Raw genomic sequence first — 14,543 nt, forward strand, 5'->3', positions numbered from 1 at the left:
GTGTCATTTGTGGGTGATGTGTGCGTTCAATTGCGTGTAATTGAGGTGTAAAGACAATTTTCAGTGATATATAAATCTAATTTTCAGCTATTTTTTGAACCTCAGTAAAGGACAAAGTAGAAGAAAATGCATAAAACAGACAACTTTAAAGATGAATTAATTAAAGAGAAATTACAAAGTTAACAGAAAACAGTGAAGATAAAAACATTTCCTGTGCATTTGTTTTACTTTTTCAAAAAACAGATATTTAAAAAAAGTGTTAAAGTTAAACTAATGTGTTGATTTAAGTGCGTCTTAAACAGATGTTGGACTATATTGTATCATCAGTATGTTAATGTTTGTACAAAACTCTCTATTGTTTTTTAATATTAACATAAAAAAATGATCTTAAGCCCCGCCCACTGAAAACACTGTTTTTCTGGAGATTCAATCTTGTTTACCATAACCACACCCACTCTGTTGTGATTGATCAAAATTCAAGGATTGTCACGGTGCGTCATAAATCCCAGAAGTCTCCGCCTCTGAAGGGACTCGTTGTATAAACAAAGCAGGCGTGATCACAGCTGGCTGGAGGAGTAGGAGTGAAGTCCATTATTACGTCATAATGGACTCGCCTCTCGTAACCTCTCGTTCGCCCAGATTCCATACGTGGGAGAACTTTATAAAGTAATTACATCTAAGATAGAAAGGTTTTCACATTAGTCTAACTTTTAAGTATAAACAATAATTGTTGAGCTATTAATTGACAGAGCTCGTGCGTATGCTAAATGCTAACAGCTAATTAGCGTCATCCAACAATCTCTACAATTGGAGCATCGGAATTTTTGAGCGTGTATTACCAGGAGGTTCTTCTTAGCCGGCAACAGAAACTGGACAGTAAATAAACGCCCGGGGCGAAGACACAAACGCTGATGTTGACAGATCGCGGCTACTAACACAATGTTTACTCTCGGACCGACAACTGTGTGTGTGTGTGTGTGGGGGGGTGTGTGTGTGTATGTGTGTGTGAGTGTGTGTGTGTGTGTGTGAGTGGGGGTCCCTTTTAAATGGGTCAAAGTGAGGTTATCCCTCGTATTACTGTTTACACTCGCATTCTTACATCATCGCTGTCATTTCTAATATGGGCAGAGAGCGGGGAAGGGGGGAGGCGGGTGAGGATGAAGGGGGGGGTGAGTATGAAGGGGGGAGGCGGGTGAGGCTGAAGAGGGATGGCGGGTGAAGACAAAGGGGGGGAGGCGGGTGAGGATGAAGGGGGGAGGCGGGTGAGGATGAAGGGGGGGGGTGAGTATGAAGGGGGGAGGCGGGTGAGGCTGAAGAGGGATGGCGAGTGAAGACGAAGGGGGGGAGGCGGGTGAGGACGAGGGTGAGTATGAAGGGGGAGGCGGTGAGGATGAAGGGGGGAGGCGGGTGAGGATGAAGGGGGGGGTGAGTATGAAGGGGGGAGGCGGGTGAGGCTGAAGAGGGATGGCGGGTGAAGACGAAGGGGGGGAGGTGGGTGAGGACTAGGGTAAGTATGAAGGGAGGAGGCGGGTGAGGACGAGGGTGAGTATGTAGGGGGGAGGCGGGTGAGACTGAAGAGGGATGGCGGGTGAAGACGAAGGGGGGGAGGCGGGTGAGGACGAGGGTGAGTATGAAGGGAGGAGGCGGGTGAGGACGAGGGTGAGTATGAAGGGGGGAGGCGGGTGAGGCTGAAGAGGGATGGCGGGTGAAGACGAAGGGGGGGAGGCGGGTGAGGACAAGGGTGAGTATGAAGGGAGGAGGCGGGTGAGGACGAGGGTGAGTATGTAGGGGGGAGGCGGGTGAGGATGAAGGGGGGAGGCGGGTGAGGCTGAAGGGGGGAGGCGGGTGAAGACGAAAGGAGGGAGGCGGGTGAGGACGAGGGTGAGTATGAAGGGGGGAGGCGGGTGAGGATGAAGGGGGGAGGCGGGTGAGGCTGAAGGGGGGAGGCGGGTGAAGACGAAGGGGGGGAGGCGGGTGAGGACGAGGGTGAGTATGAAGGGGGGAGGCGGGTTAGGACGAAGGGGGGAGGCGGGTGAGGACACAGGGGGGAGGCGGGTGAGGACGAAGGGGGGAGGCGGGTGAGGATGAAGGGGGGAGGCGGGTGAGGATGAGGGGGGAGGCGGGTGAGGATGAAGGGGGGAGGCAGGTGAGGATGAAGGGGGGAGGCGGGTGAGGATGAGGGGGGAGGCGGGTGAGGATGAAGGGGGGAGGCGGGTGAGGATGAGGGGGGAGGCGGGTGAGGATGAAGGGGGGAGGCGGGTGAGGATGAAGGGGGGAGGCGGGTGAGGACGCAGGGGGGAGGCGGGTGAGTATGAAGGGGGGGAGGCGGTTGAGGACGAAGGGGGGGCGGGTGAGTATGAAGGGGGGGAGGCGGGTGAGGACGAGGGGGGAGGCGGGTGAGGATGAAGGGGGGGAGGCGGGTGAGGACGAGGGGGGGAGGCTGGAGTTGACGCAGGACGAGGGAGGAAAAAGTTAAAGGGAGACGAGAAAAAGCGAGAGACGCAGCATCACAGGCGAGGGCTGCGAGTGCATCCTTTCATTTGAGTCTTTTTTTCTTTCCTTTTTTTCCACTCCATTGTCTCAAAATCCCATTTCCCAGCTAATTTAGAAGCTGCTAAAATACACACCACTCCATACCTTAAGCCCGAGGCCACGGCTAATCCTGTCTCGCACGCATGCGGAGACACGCGGAGACACGCGCACACACACACACACACACTTGAAAAAAAAAGAAAAAAGACTTCATCTCGGCATAGGAGGAACGAACGGAGGATATTGAAAGCGAGCGTTTGAAGTACACGAGGGAGCGCGGGAATCAAACCGTGAGTTAAATGCTATTAGACAGCTGCGTGGAGAGCCGGTGTAATATTAGATGTGATTGAATAGATGTGCTGCGGGAAGTGCTGTAATATACGGAGACGCGGAGACGCGAGTGTCCCGGGAGCTGAATATTTGGGTGAAAGTTGGGAAAAATCAACCCTGCTCCCCATCTGCCCCCGACTCCCCTCGTCTGGATCGTAGCGTTCGCCGACCATCGTCTCGTCACGATCATTCATTTTCGCAGGGGTGTGTAACTGATCCAGAGAAGGGCCGAGACGATGCAGGTTTTTGTTCCAACCAGTCAAGCACACATGAGTTAACCAATCAGGTGTCGGCTTATAAAAGCAACACCTGACTGACAATCAATTGATTACTGTCTTCAGGCGCCTGATTGGTTCATACTATATGTGCTTGACTGGTTGGATCCAAAACCTGCACCGTCTCGGCCCTTTTCTGGACCAGTTTGACACCCCTGTGATTTAATGTGTCACTTCCTGCAGAACTAACCCCTCGACCCGGTCACCTTTCTGTTTAACTCACCCATGATCAATACCCTCCCCCCTTTACCTCCCCCCTCCCCCCTCTCTCCCCCCTTACGACCCCCAAAATGAATCCCTCCTCCTCCACGTTGGCAGATGCACATCAAGCCCCGAATCTGACGCTAATGCCATTAATATTCATTAAAAATTAAGCTTAATTGCTGGTGTTTGTGCGAGAGGTTGACGCGACACACACACACACACACACACACACACACACACACACACACACACACACACTGAAAATCCAAACACAACAAGGTCAGAGGAAGTTTTCGTCCGCCGGGAGAGCGTCGACGACCAATTTGAACTTCACGGCGAGTTTGTACCGAGTCACTGCAGGAACTCTGGTTTCCTCCCACGGCACAAGAGGATTAAAGTCAACTGCATTAAAACCAGGGGCCATTTGTGGCCCTTGAGAAGTGTTGAAGGTCAAAAAAAGTATTGATACAAAAAATGTTATGTCCAGATACTGGTTTTCAAAAAAAAGTATCAATACCGTCGGACTACTTTTTTCACGACCTCTGACCTTAAACTTGCTGTCGTAGTTGTGCTTTCTATTTGTACAACTTTGTTAAAATACGAATATTTATTGGCTCTTTTCAATAGGTTGATTTTTATTTTTCATGTTAATAAAAATACGTGTTACGTCTTTAATTTTATCCTTGTAAAATGGTATCACGTATTGAATATTTAAGTATCAAGTAGGGCTGCGTACTGGTAAAAGTCTGGCATTACGATACTTATCACGATACATTTCTGACGATACGTTACACAGTATTGCAATACAGTAGTACTTTTACTACTTAATATCTATACAGTACTATTGAACATCGATACAGTACTATCAAATATCGATACAGTAATATCGAATATCGATACAGTACTATCGAATATCGATACAGTACTATCAAATATCGATACAGTACTATCAAATATCGATACAGTACTATCGAATATCGATACAGTACTATCAAATATCGATACAGTACTATCAAATATCGATACAGTACTATCGAATATCGATGCAGTGAGTGAGTGAGTGAGTGAGTGAGTGAGTAAGTGAGTGAGTGGGCGAGTGAGTGAGTGAGTGAGTGAGTGAGTGGGCGAGTGAGTGAGTGAGTGAGTGAGTGAGTGAGTGAGTGAGTGAGTGAGTGAGTGAGTGAGTGAGTGAGTGAGTGAGTGAGTGAGCGAGTGAGTGAGTTAGTGAGTGAGTGGGCGAGTGAGTGAGTGAGTGAGTGAGTGAGTGTGTGTGTGTGTGAGTGAGTGGGCGAGCGAGTGAGTGAGTGAGTGAGTGAGTGTGTGTGTGTGTGAGTGAGTGGGCGAGCGAGTGAGTGAGTGAGTGAGTGAGCGGGCGAGTGAGGCCACAGTGTGTTATTATCATCACAGCAGCTACAGTGGAAATGGCTGCTTGTGCGTATGTTTGTATATACGCTGAGTGTGTGTCGTCAAATCTTAATGGCTCCCATTTACGCTGCTGCTGTTGTCGCTTTAAGATTGAAGTCGATGAGACACGTACACACATGTACACACACGCACACACACACACACACACACACACACGTGTGCGACCGAGTACTTGAAAACAAACACAGACTAACACAACAGCTCTAGCATGTGAGCTGAACAGCTTAATATGGCTACACAAACACATTCGCTAATACACACAAAAACTAATACACCCACACTTACACACTCACTAATGCACACCAACACACACTTACTAATACACACCAACACACACACTTATACACACACTCACTAATACACACCAACACACACTAAGTAAAAAACACCAACAGACACACACTAATAAACACCAAGACACACACACACACACATTCACTAATAAACACAAACACTTATACACAACACACACACACTAATACACACTGACACACAAACACTTATAAACAACACACACACACACACTAATACACACTGACACACAAAGTAATACAAACACTCACTAATAGACACCAACACACACACAAATTGACTTACTGATACACACCAACACACAAAGTAATACAAACACTCACTAATACACACCAACACACACAAACTAATACACATACCAAGACACAGACACATACTCACTAATAAACACCAACACACACACACAATACTCACTAATACACACCAACATACACACTAATACACACAGAGACTCACTAATACACACCAACACACATACACAACACACCAACACACACTAATACGCACCAACATGCACACTAATACGCACACTAATATACACACAGACTCACTAATACACACACTAATATACACACAGACTCACTAATATACACACTAATATACACACAGACTCACTAATACACACACTAATATACACACAGACTCACTAATACACACACTAATATACACACAGACTCACTTATATACACACTAATATACACACAGACTCACTAATACACACACTAATATACACACAGACTCACTAATACACACCAACAGACACACAAACACACACTAATACACACCAACATACACACACACTAAAACACATCATAATACACGCAAACATGTACACACACCAAAACCCACTAACTCACTAACACACACCAACACACACACATGTGCGACGAGAGCTTGAAGACAAACACGCTCGACGACAAAAGCTCTAACATGTGAACTGAAGGCTAAATATGGCTACAAACACGAATACATACCAACACACAAATACACACATGTGCGACCAAGCACTTGAAAACAAACACGCCAATGACAGCTAAATATGGCAACAACACACACACACACGCTTATACGCAACAACACACACACACCGTCCCTGAGGGGAAGTTGTCAGATGTAGCTAACCATGTTAGCCACAGATGGCACTGCCAACACTTTCATTCCTCTACACACACACACACAAACCCTTTTTTTTAACTTCACACACTCGTCTCCTGTCACACACACTCCCCCCGTCCCCCCCTAATTTGGCTCGCCCTAAAAGAGGACACCCACCCGGACTGGCACGACACTTCTGGCCCGAGCGTCGCAGGAACAATGACAACATGTTGTCCGGCTTGACTTTGACTCTTTTGTGTTTTTTTTCTTCTTCTTCTGTGAATCCAGGAACAAATGTAGCGAACAAACGCCATCTAAACGCCATCTAAACCCCCCCGACACCCCCCCCCCATCATCACCCGACCCCCCGCTTTTGTTCTTAAACATTACAACCATTCCAAACAAAAAAACAACAAAAAAAACATTTGAATCGCCGTGACAACGAACATAAATCACGCGAAAAATATAAAAAGCGTTTCCAGCAATTAGCGAGTGTCGGTCAAAAAAAAAACGAGGTTTATTTTTATTGTATTTCATTTTATTTTGGCGGGAACTTATCAAGCGTCGTCAGAGGATCTGAGGGCCCCCCCCGGGGGGGTGGTGGGTTGGGGGGGGGGTTGCCGTGGCGACGAGCGCGAGGGACATTTAGAGGACTCTGATAAACCCTGCCATTTAAAAGGTTATGACAATTAACGCAGCCTCTCCACAAATTACCACAGACCTTTACTCACGGGTGTCTCTCCCTCTTATCACTCCCCGCCCAGCATCCCTCGCTCTCTACCTCCCTCCCTCCCTCCCTCCCTCTCTCACCATATGCCCCCTATTTCCATCCCTTTCTTTTTTCTTTTTTTTTTCAACCACCCCGTTAATTAACAGCGGCTTAATATACAAATGGTGGACAATTAATGGCGTTGAACTTTGGACAGTGTCCACACACTCGCCCGTCCATCTCCTCGTCCTCCTGACTTTCATTTCCTCCGTCTCCTCGACCTCCCCTTCCATCCCACCTCGGCCGTGGCCAAGGTGAGCTCTCATTTCCTCGAGTGTGTGTGTGTGTGTGTGTGTGTGTGTGCAAGTATACAGCGATGGGGGGCAATAAAAGCAGGCGCCAGAAAAAAGAGAGGACGGTCTTTTAATTAACCCGGCGTGATTAAAAGTATGGGAGGATAGAAGGGTCCGGGGGGGGAAGAAGTGTGAATGACAGGTAGATTCTTTACATAAAAATGAATAAAAAAAAATGATAAAAAGATCATTTTAAATGAGTTCCTCACCTATAAGGATCACTATGAGGGTTTTAAAATAAGTAACTGCACTTTTATTTTTTTAAATAACAAAAAATGTATGAAATTAATTTGTAATACATTAGGATAAAAAAAAAGATTTTTGTTATATTTTATATATTTTTTATTTTGATGAAATTATATTGTGAGGTAATTAATCTGCAAAAATTACAAAATAAAAAAGTTAATTTAAATAAAGTTGGATCACATTTATTTTTGTAATACATTAGGATAAAAAAAAAAGATTTTTGTTATATTTTATATATTTTTTATTTTAATAAAGTCATGACATATTATGAGGAAGTTTATCTGCAAAAATTACCAAAAATAGTTAATTTAAATAAAGTTGGATCAAATATATATTTTTAATACATTAGGTAAAAAAAATGATTTTTGTTATATTTTATATATTTTTTATTTTAATGAAGTTGTGAAATTATATTATGAGGAAATTAATCTGCAAAAAATACAAAAAAAAATAGTTAATTTAAATAAAGTAGGATCAAATATATATTTTTAATACATTAGGATAAAAAAAAAGATTTGTTATATTTTAAATATTTTTTATTTTAATTAAGTCATGAAATTATATTATGAGGAAATTAATCTGCAAAAATTACCAAAAAAAAGGTAATTTAAATAAGTTGGATCACATATATTTTTGTTATACATTAGGTAAAAGTAAAGATTTTTGTTATATTTTATATATTTTTTATTTGAATGAAGTCATGAAATTATATTGTGAGGAAATTTATCTGCAAAAATTACAAAAAAATAGTTAATTTAAATAAAGTAGGATCAAATATATATTTTTAATACATTAGGATAAAAAATATATATATTTTTGTTATATTTTATATATTTTTTATTTTAATAAGTCGTGAAATTATATTATGAGGAAAATTAATCTGCAAAAAATACCAAATAAATCATGTGTAAATCATGTACCTACTAAAATAAATGATAGTATGCAAATAAAACATCTTACTGATCAGTTGAGCTTAAATTTACTATTTTATTAATTTTTATATGTTTTTTTTGTTCAGAATTTTCAGTTTTTAAGAATTTTGATTCATTTATTACATCACTTGTTCAACAGCCTGGGCTTCTTCGACTGCTGCCCCCACGACACGACCTCAGATAAAGAAAAGTGCCTTCACTTGATAATAAAATAGACAATTTAATGCATTTTTTTTTTTTTAAAAGGTTGTTAAATTTAATTACAGATATGTTTAAGCCATCAAATTGAATAACTAATACACACCAACATACAAAGTAATACAAACACACACTAATACACACCAGAATGTTGCGATATTCTGGAAAGCTAAGGCCTGTGGGCCAAAATGGGCCAGCATTGTAATCAAAAATGGCCCTCGATACTACGACCGACTGAGCTTTAGCATCACAGTTCATATGTAAGAAAAACATCTTTTTTCCGATGCTTTTTTCAACTTACTAATAAACACCAACACACACACTAATACACACACTCACTAATACACACCAACACACACAAACACTAATAAACACCAAAACACACACACTAATAGACACAAAAACACACACACATACACAAAAAACACACACACATTCACTAATACACAACAACACACACACACTAATACGCACACTAATAAACACCAACACACACAAATTTAATAACTAATACACACCAATATACAAAGTAATACAAACACACACTAATACACACCAGAATGTTGCGATATTCTGTATATTCCGGAAAGCTAAGGCCTGTGGGCCAAAATGGGCCAGCATTGTAATCAAAAATGGCCCTCGATACTACGACCGACTGAGCTTTAGCATCACAGTTCATATGTAAGAAAAACATCAATTTTACGACGCTTTTTTCAAACACATTCTCAGAATCTCGGAGCAAAAAACATTCCATTCCGACGTCTTTCAGACTTCGCTTCGCTCTTATCAGACGAGGTCACGGCGGTAAAATCCGACACAAAGAAAAGGCGAAGTTTTCCCTGCGACGCCGCGCACGACGAGCTAATAGCGGCGGGTTACGGAGCCGACGTGAAAGGAAGCGCGATCGGTTTCCTCGGGAGGACGCCGGCGAGGGTTAATGGGAGTGGAGAGGAAACTTCTCGGCTTTCTTGGGAGTGATACGGGGTCGGAAAACAGAGGTCGGATCCACGACGACATCCTTGATCTGCGGTGTGTGTGTGAGTGTGAGTGTGTGTGTGTGTGTGTGGGTGTGTGTGTGGGTGTGTGTGTGAGTGTGTGTGTGTGTGAGTGTAATCCCCTCCGCCAGGCTCACATCATGTCTCATTTCAGCTCAGAATCACAGACAAAGTTCACCGTTTGACCTTTTCACGGCTCGGAATTGCCGAGACACACTCGCCTGATTAGTGTGTACACACAAAGACACACGTACACAAATACACACGTACACAAATACACACGTACACAAATACACACGTACACAAAGACACACGTACACAAAGACAGGCGTACACAAATACACACGTAAACAAATACACACGTACACAAAGACACACGTACACAAATACACACGTACACAAATACACACGTACACAAAGACACACGTACACAAAGACAGGCGTACACAAATACACACGTAAACAAATACACACGTACACAAAGACACACGTACACAAAGACACACGTACACAAATACACACGTACACAAATACACACGTACACAAAGACACACGTACACAAAGACACACGTACACAAATACACACGTACACAAATACACACGTACACAAATACACACGTACACAAAGACACACGTACACAAAGACAGGCGTACACAAATACACACGTAAACAAATACACACGTACACAAAGACACACGTACACAAAGACACACGTACACAAATACACACGTACACAAATACACACGTACACAAATACACACGTACACAAAGACACACGTACACAAAGACAGGCGTACACAAATACACACGTACACAAAGACACACGTACACAAAGACACACGTACACAAAGACAGGCGTACACAAATACACACGTAAACAAATACACACGTACACAAAGACACACGTACACAAAGACACACGTACACAAATACACACGTACACAAATACACACGTACACAAATACACACGTACACAAAGACACACGTACACAAAGACAGGCGTACACAAATACACACGTACACAAAGACACACGTACACAAAGACAGGCGTACACAAAGACAGGCATACACAAAGACACACGTACACAAATACACACGTACACAAAGACAGGCGTACACAAATACACACGTACACAAAGACAGGCGTACACAAATACACACGTACACAAAGACAGGCGTACACAAAGACAGGCATACACAAAGACACAGGTACACAATTACACACGTACACAAAGACAGGCGTACACAAATACACACGTACACAAAGACAGGCATACACAAAGACACACGTACACAAAGACAGGCATACACAAAGTCACACGTATACAAAGACAGGCGTACACAAAGACACACGTACACAAAGACACATGTATACAAAGACAGGCGTACACAAAGACACACGTACACAAAGACACACGTACACAAAGACACACGTATACAAAGACAGGCGTACACAAAGACACCCGTACACAAATACACACGTAGAGAAAGACACACGTACACAAAGACAGGCGTACACAAAGACACACGTACACAAATACACACGTACACAAAGACACACGTACACAAAGACACACGTATACAAAGACAGGCGTACACAAAGACACCCGTACACAAATACACACGTACAGAAAGACACACGTACACAAAGACAGGCGTACACAAAGACACACGTACACAAATACACACGTACACAAAGACACACGTACACAAATACACACGTACACAAAGACAGGCGTACACAAATACACACGTAAACAAATACACACGTACACAAAGACAGGCGTACACAAAGACAGGCATACACAAAGACACACGTACACAAATACACACGTACACAAAGACAGGTGTACACAAATACACACGTACACAAAGACAGGCGTACACAAATACACACGTACACAAAGACAGGCGTACACAAAGACAGGCATACACAAATACACACGTACACAAAGACACACGTACACAAATACACACGTACACAAAGACAGGCGTAAACAAAGACACACGTACACAAATACACACGTACACAAAGACACACGTACACAAAGACACGCGTACACAAATACACACGTACACAAAGACACACGTACACAAAGACACACGTACACAAAGACAGGCGTACAAAAAGACACACATACACAAAGACACACGTACACAAATACACACGTACACAAAGACACACGTACACAAAGACAGGCGCACACAAAGACACACGTACACACGTACACAAAGACAGGCGTACAAAAAGACACACATACACAAAGACACACGTACACAAATACACACGTACACAAAGACACACGTACACAAAGACAGGCGCACACAAAGACACACGTACACAAAGACACACGTATACAAAGACACACAATCAGTCAAGAGAGAGAGAGACTGATACACAACAACAACAAAAACAAAAACAAAAATCCTCCAGTTCTAATAAAAATATGTTACATTTTATATTAATTCATTACAGTATTTATTTAAATATCCAAAATGTAACGATTTTAAATAAACTAAACCTCTGTTTTCTTTAAAAATAATAATAATAATAATACAGTTCATCAAACTTTAGTGACTGTATTATATTAAAAAAAAAGTAAACTTTAAAATCAAGAACTTTTAGGTAAAACTTCAGTAATTTCAATAAAAAAGATGTTTATTTAATGAAGGAGAAGAAGATTCAAACAATGAGTGAAAAACTTTTTCTACTATTCATTTGTAAAATATGTTTAATTTCTAGTCATTAATTAAAATATTTATTTCATTTTTCAAAAATCGAATCATCTTTAAGGTAAACATGATGACACAACAAATATTTAAATGTTTATTTTTATTTGATTATGGCCAAATTCTTTTAAGGGTTTAAGTAAATCATTTAAAAAATATGATTAATTTTTCTCAAATTTTAATTTTTCAAATATCCAACATCAACGTCATTTAAAAATAAGTTAAATTGTTTCTTTATTCATCATTTCATTAAAAAGATTCTTTAAATGAAATGTTGTATTTATAGAAAAACGAATAAATTATTAAAAAATACATCATTTGTACTTTGGACCAGGAAGAAACAGTAGATAAAGCGACCAATGAGGTTCAAGGACGTGGTAGAGCGGGTCAGGTGTGACTGGACGATGATCACGATAGGTTAAAGCAGTACTACTATAAAAACTTTTTGCAGTAAACCAATAATTGGGTCGGAGACGACTGTTGCATTCATTTCCATCAGTGTTGAAAAACAGATTCATTTTTTTAACTGGTCAGGACTTTTAGGGAAAAAAGACCCTGGACCGGGACCAGGCGTTTCAGGTTCCAGTTCTGGTGCCCTTAATGGTTCCCACTGGGGGTCCGGGCACCCAAATGAACTTGGTCTGGGCCCGAAAACCCCCCCACCTCAGCCGAGATTAAACAAGCCTTTTAAGGGACGCTGACGCTTCAGTTTTCACGACAGCATTTACACTGTCCTAACACCTACTGTCGTGCTGCTATAAGGTGCAGGTCCGTCTCTAGCGACGCCCCGATGGCGTGCGGTCTTGTTGAAAAAAAGACCACCTCGCTCGACTCTACATCTTAACGTTGATTAGTAGCCTAGGGTGCGACGCCAGGACCGCCTTGATTGCTCCATGATTAAGGGCGGCGTGGCCCCCGACGCTATGGGTTCCGGCGTCGTCGTGATTATCCAACGTACGTCGTGACCGAGAGCCAAGTTTTCTCAACACACCTGATCAACCGAAAGGAGCGAAACCCTGTGATTGAAGCAATCACACCAAACAACTTGTAAAGTGGATTTTCTTCTAGTAATCAGAGTCAAAAACTCGGTACTTACAGCAGCAACGTTATTGTTGTGAAAAGACTGTAAATCCAGCAGCTATACTTCCTTCTCGAATTAACGGCGTGAATATGCACCGGAAGGTTAAAGAACATAAGCGTTGGGAAGGACTGTTAAAAAAATGATGTTTTTGTGTGTTGAAAATGAAAGATCCACAGAGGTTACGACGTCGGCGTGCCTGACAACTAAAACAGTTAAAAAGAAAAAAAAAAAAAGAGTTTTCCCTCAAGACCGGGAGCATGAATAAAATATTAGGATATGAGCCGCTCGCCTGTTTTAATTTCATTACCCTTGTTATGGTTGATACGGATCTGAATATTCATCTGGAGGGGATGTATTTATGCAAACTTATTTACACGCCGGGTTCAAAGTCTTTCATAGATTTTATAGATTTGTTGTTACCTGCTGCTGTGGCGGAGGCCGCGGCGGGAGATAAGGGTTCTGGGTCTGGCCTTGCGGGCTGAAGTAGGACGGGGTTCCTTGTTGTCCAGACGCTTGTTGCTGCTGCTGCTGCTGCTGCTGCTGCTGGCTATAGCCTCCGATCCCCTGTTGGCCGTACGGCGCCACCTGCTGAAAGATACAAGCCTTGTTATTTTATGAAAATACCAATTAAATAACGCAAGGAAGACGTACTCCATCTCCGGTTTATCGTGACCCCGTAAGGTACCCCTAGCTGCAGCCACGGGGCGGTAAAAGGTTATCGACTAGCAACCCCATGATTTATTCAGATTTTGGTTGAATGGGTCATGGTTCCCTTCCTGGGGCTTTTATTTTGTATACTCATTTCCTGGGTTTTTTCGTTATCTTGACAGTCGGTGAGGTCGGTGCTTGGCAAGATCCACGGACCATCAGGCCGGTCAGTGGTGCTGCACAGAGTCTACTTGCGGCCTGATTCGGCACTTTTTCTCTGGACCACCTTTAAACCCCTCAGTAGTTCGCCTGAACCTACTTTTCATCTTAGACTTTAATCTCCTGACTGTTTTTTTCCTGTCATTTGGTGAGTTCCGGGTTTAAATTGAGCCTTTGTTTCTGTTTTTGTAGTGGATCTCGCGCCTTGCAGCCACCCTTGCTTTGGTTTTCTTGGACTTCAGTTTTTTCAAGTGGACT

The 14,543-nt window shown here is 42.7% G+C and overlaps 1 protein-coding gene across 3 annotated transcripts in view; it reads right to left on the reverse strand.

The window, feature by feature from the left end:
- arid1b (AT-rich interaction domain 1B) overlaps positions 1-14,543 on the reverse strand; it is a 269,267-nt gene that overhangs the window by 166,088 nt on the left and 88,636 nt on the right. For 2 of the 3 annotated variants that reach the window (XM_087780582.1, XM_087780580.1), the window contains exon 3: positions 13,839-14,006. In XM_087780582.1, coding sequence (XP_087636708.1) covers positions 13,839-14,006 — 168 coding nt within the window. The remainder of the gene's footprint in view (positions 1-13,838; positions 14,007-14,543) is intronic. The other variant, XM_087780581.1, reaches the window with a different exon arrangement.

The sequence above is a fragment of the Callionymus lyra genome, chromosome 18, assembly GCF_982586985.1.
Source record: "Callionymus lyra chromosome 18, fCalLyr1.hap1.1, whole genome shotgun sequence".
In the NCBI taxonomy this organism is placed as follows: domain Eukaryota; kingdom Metazoa; phylum Chordata; class Actinopteri; order Syngnathiformes; family Callionymidae; genus Callionymus; species Callionymus lyra.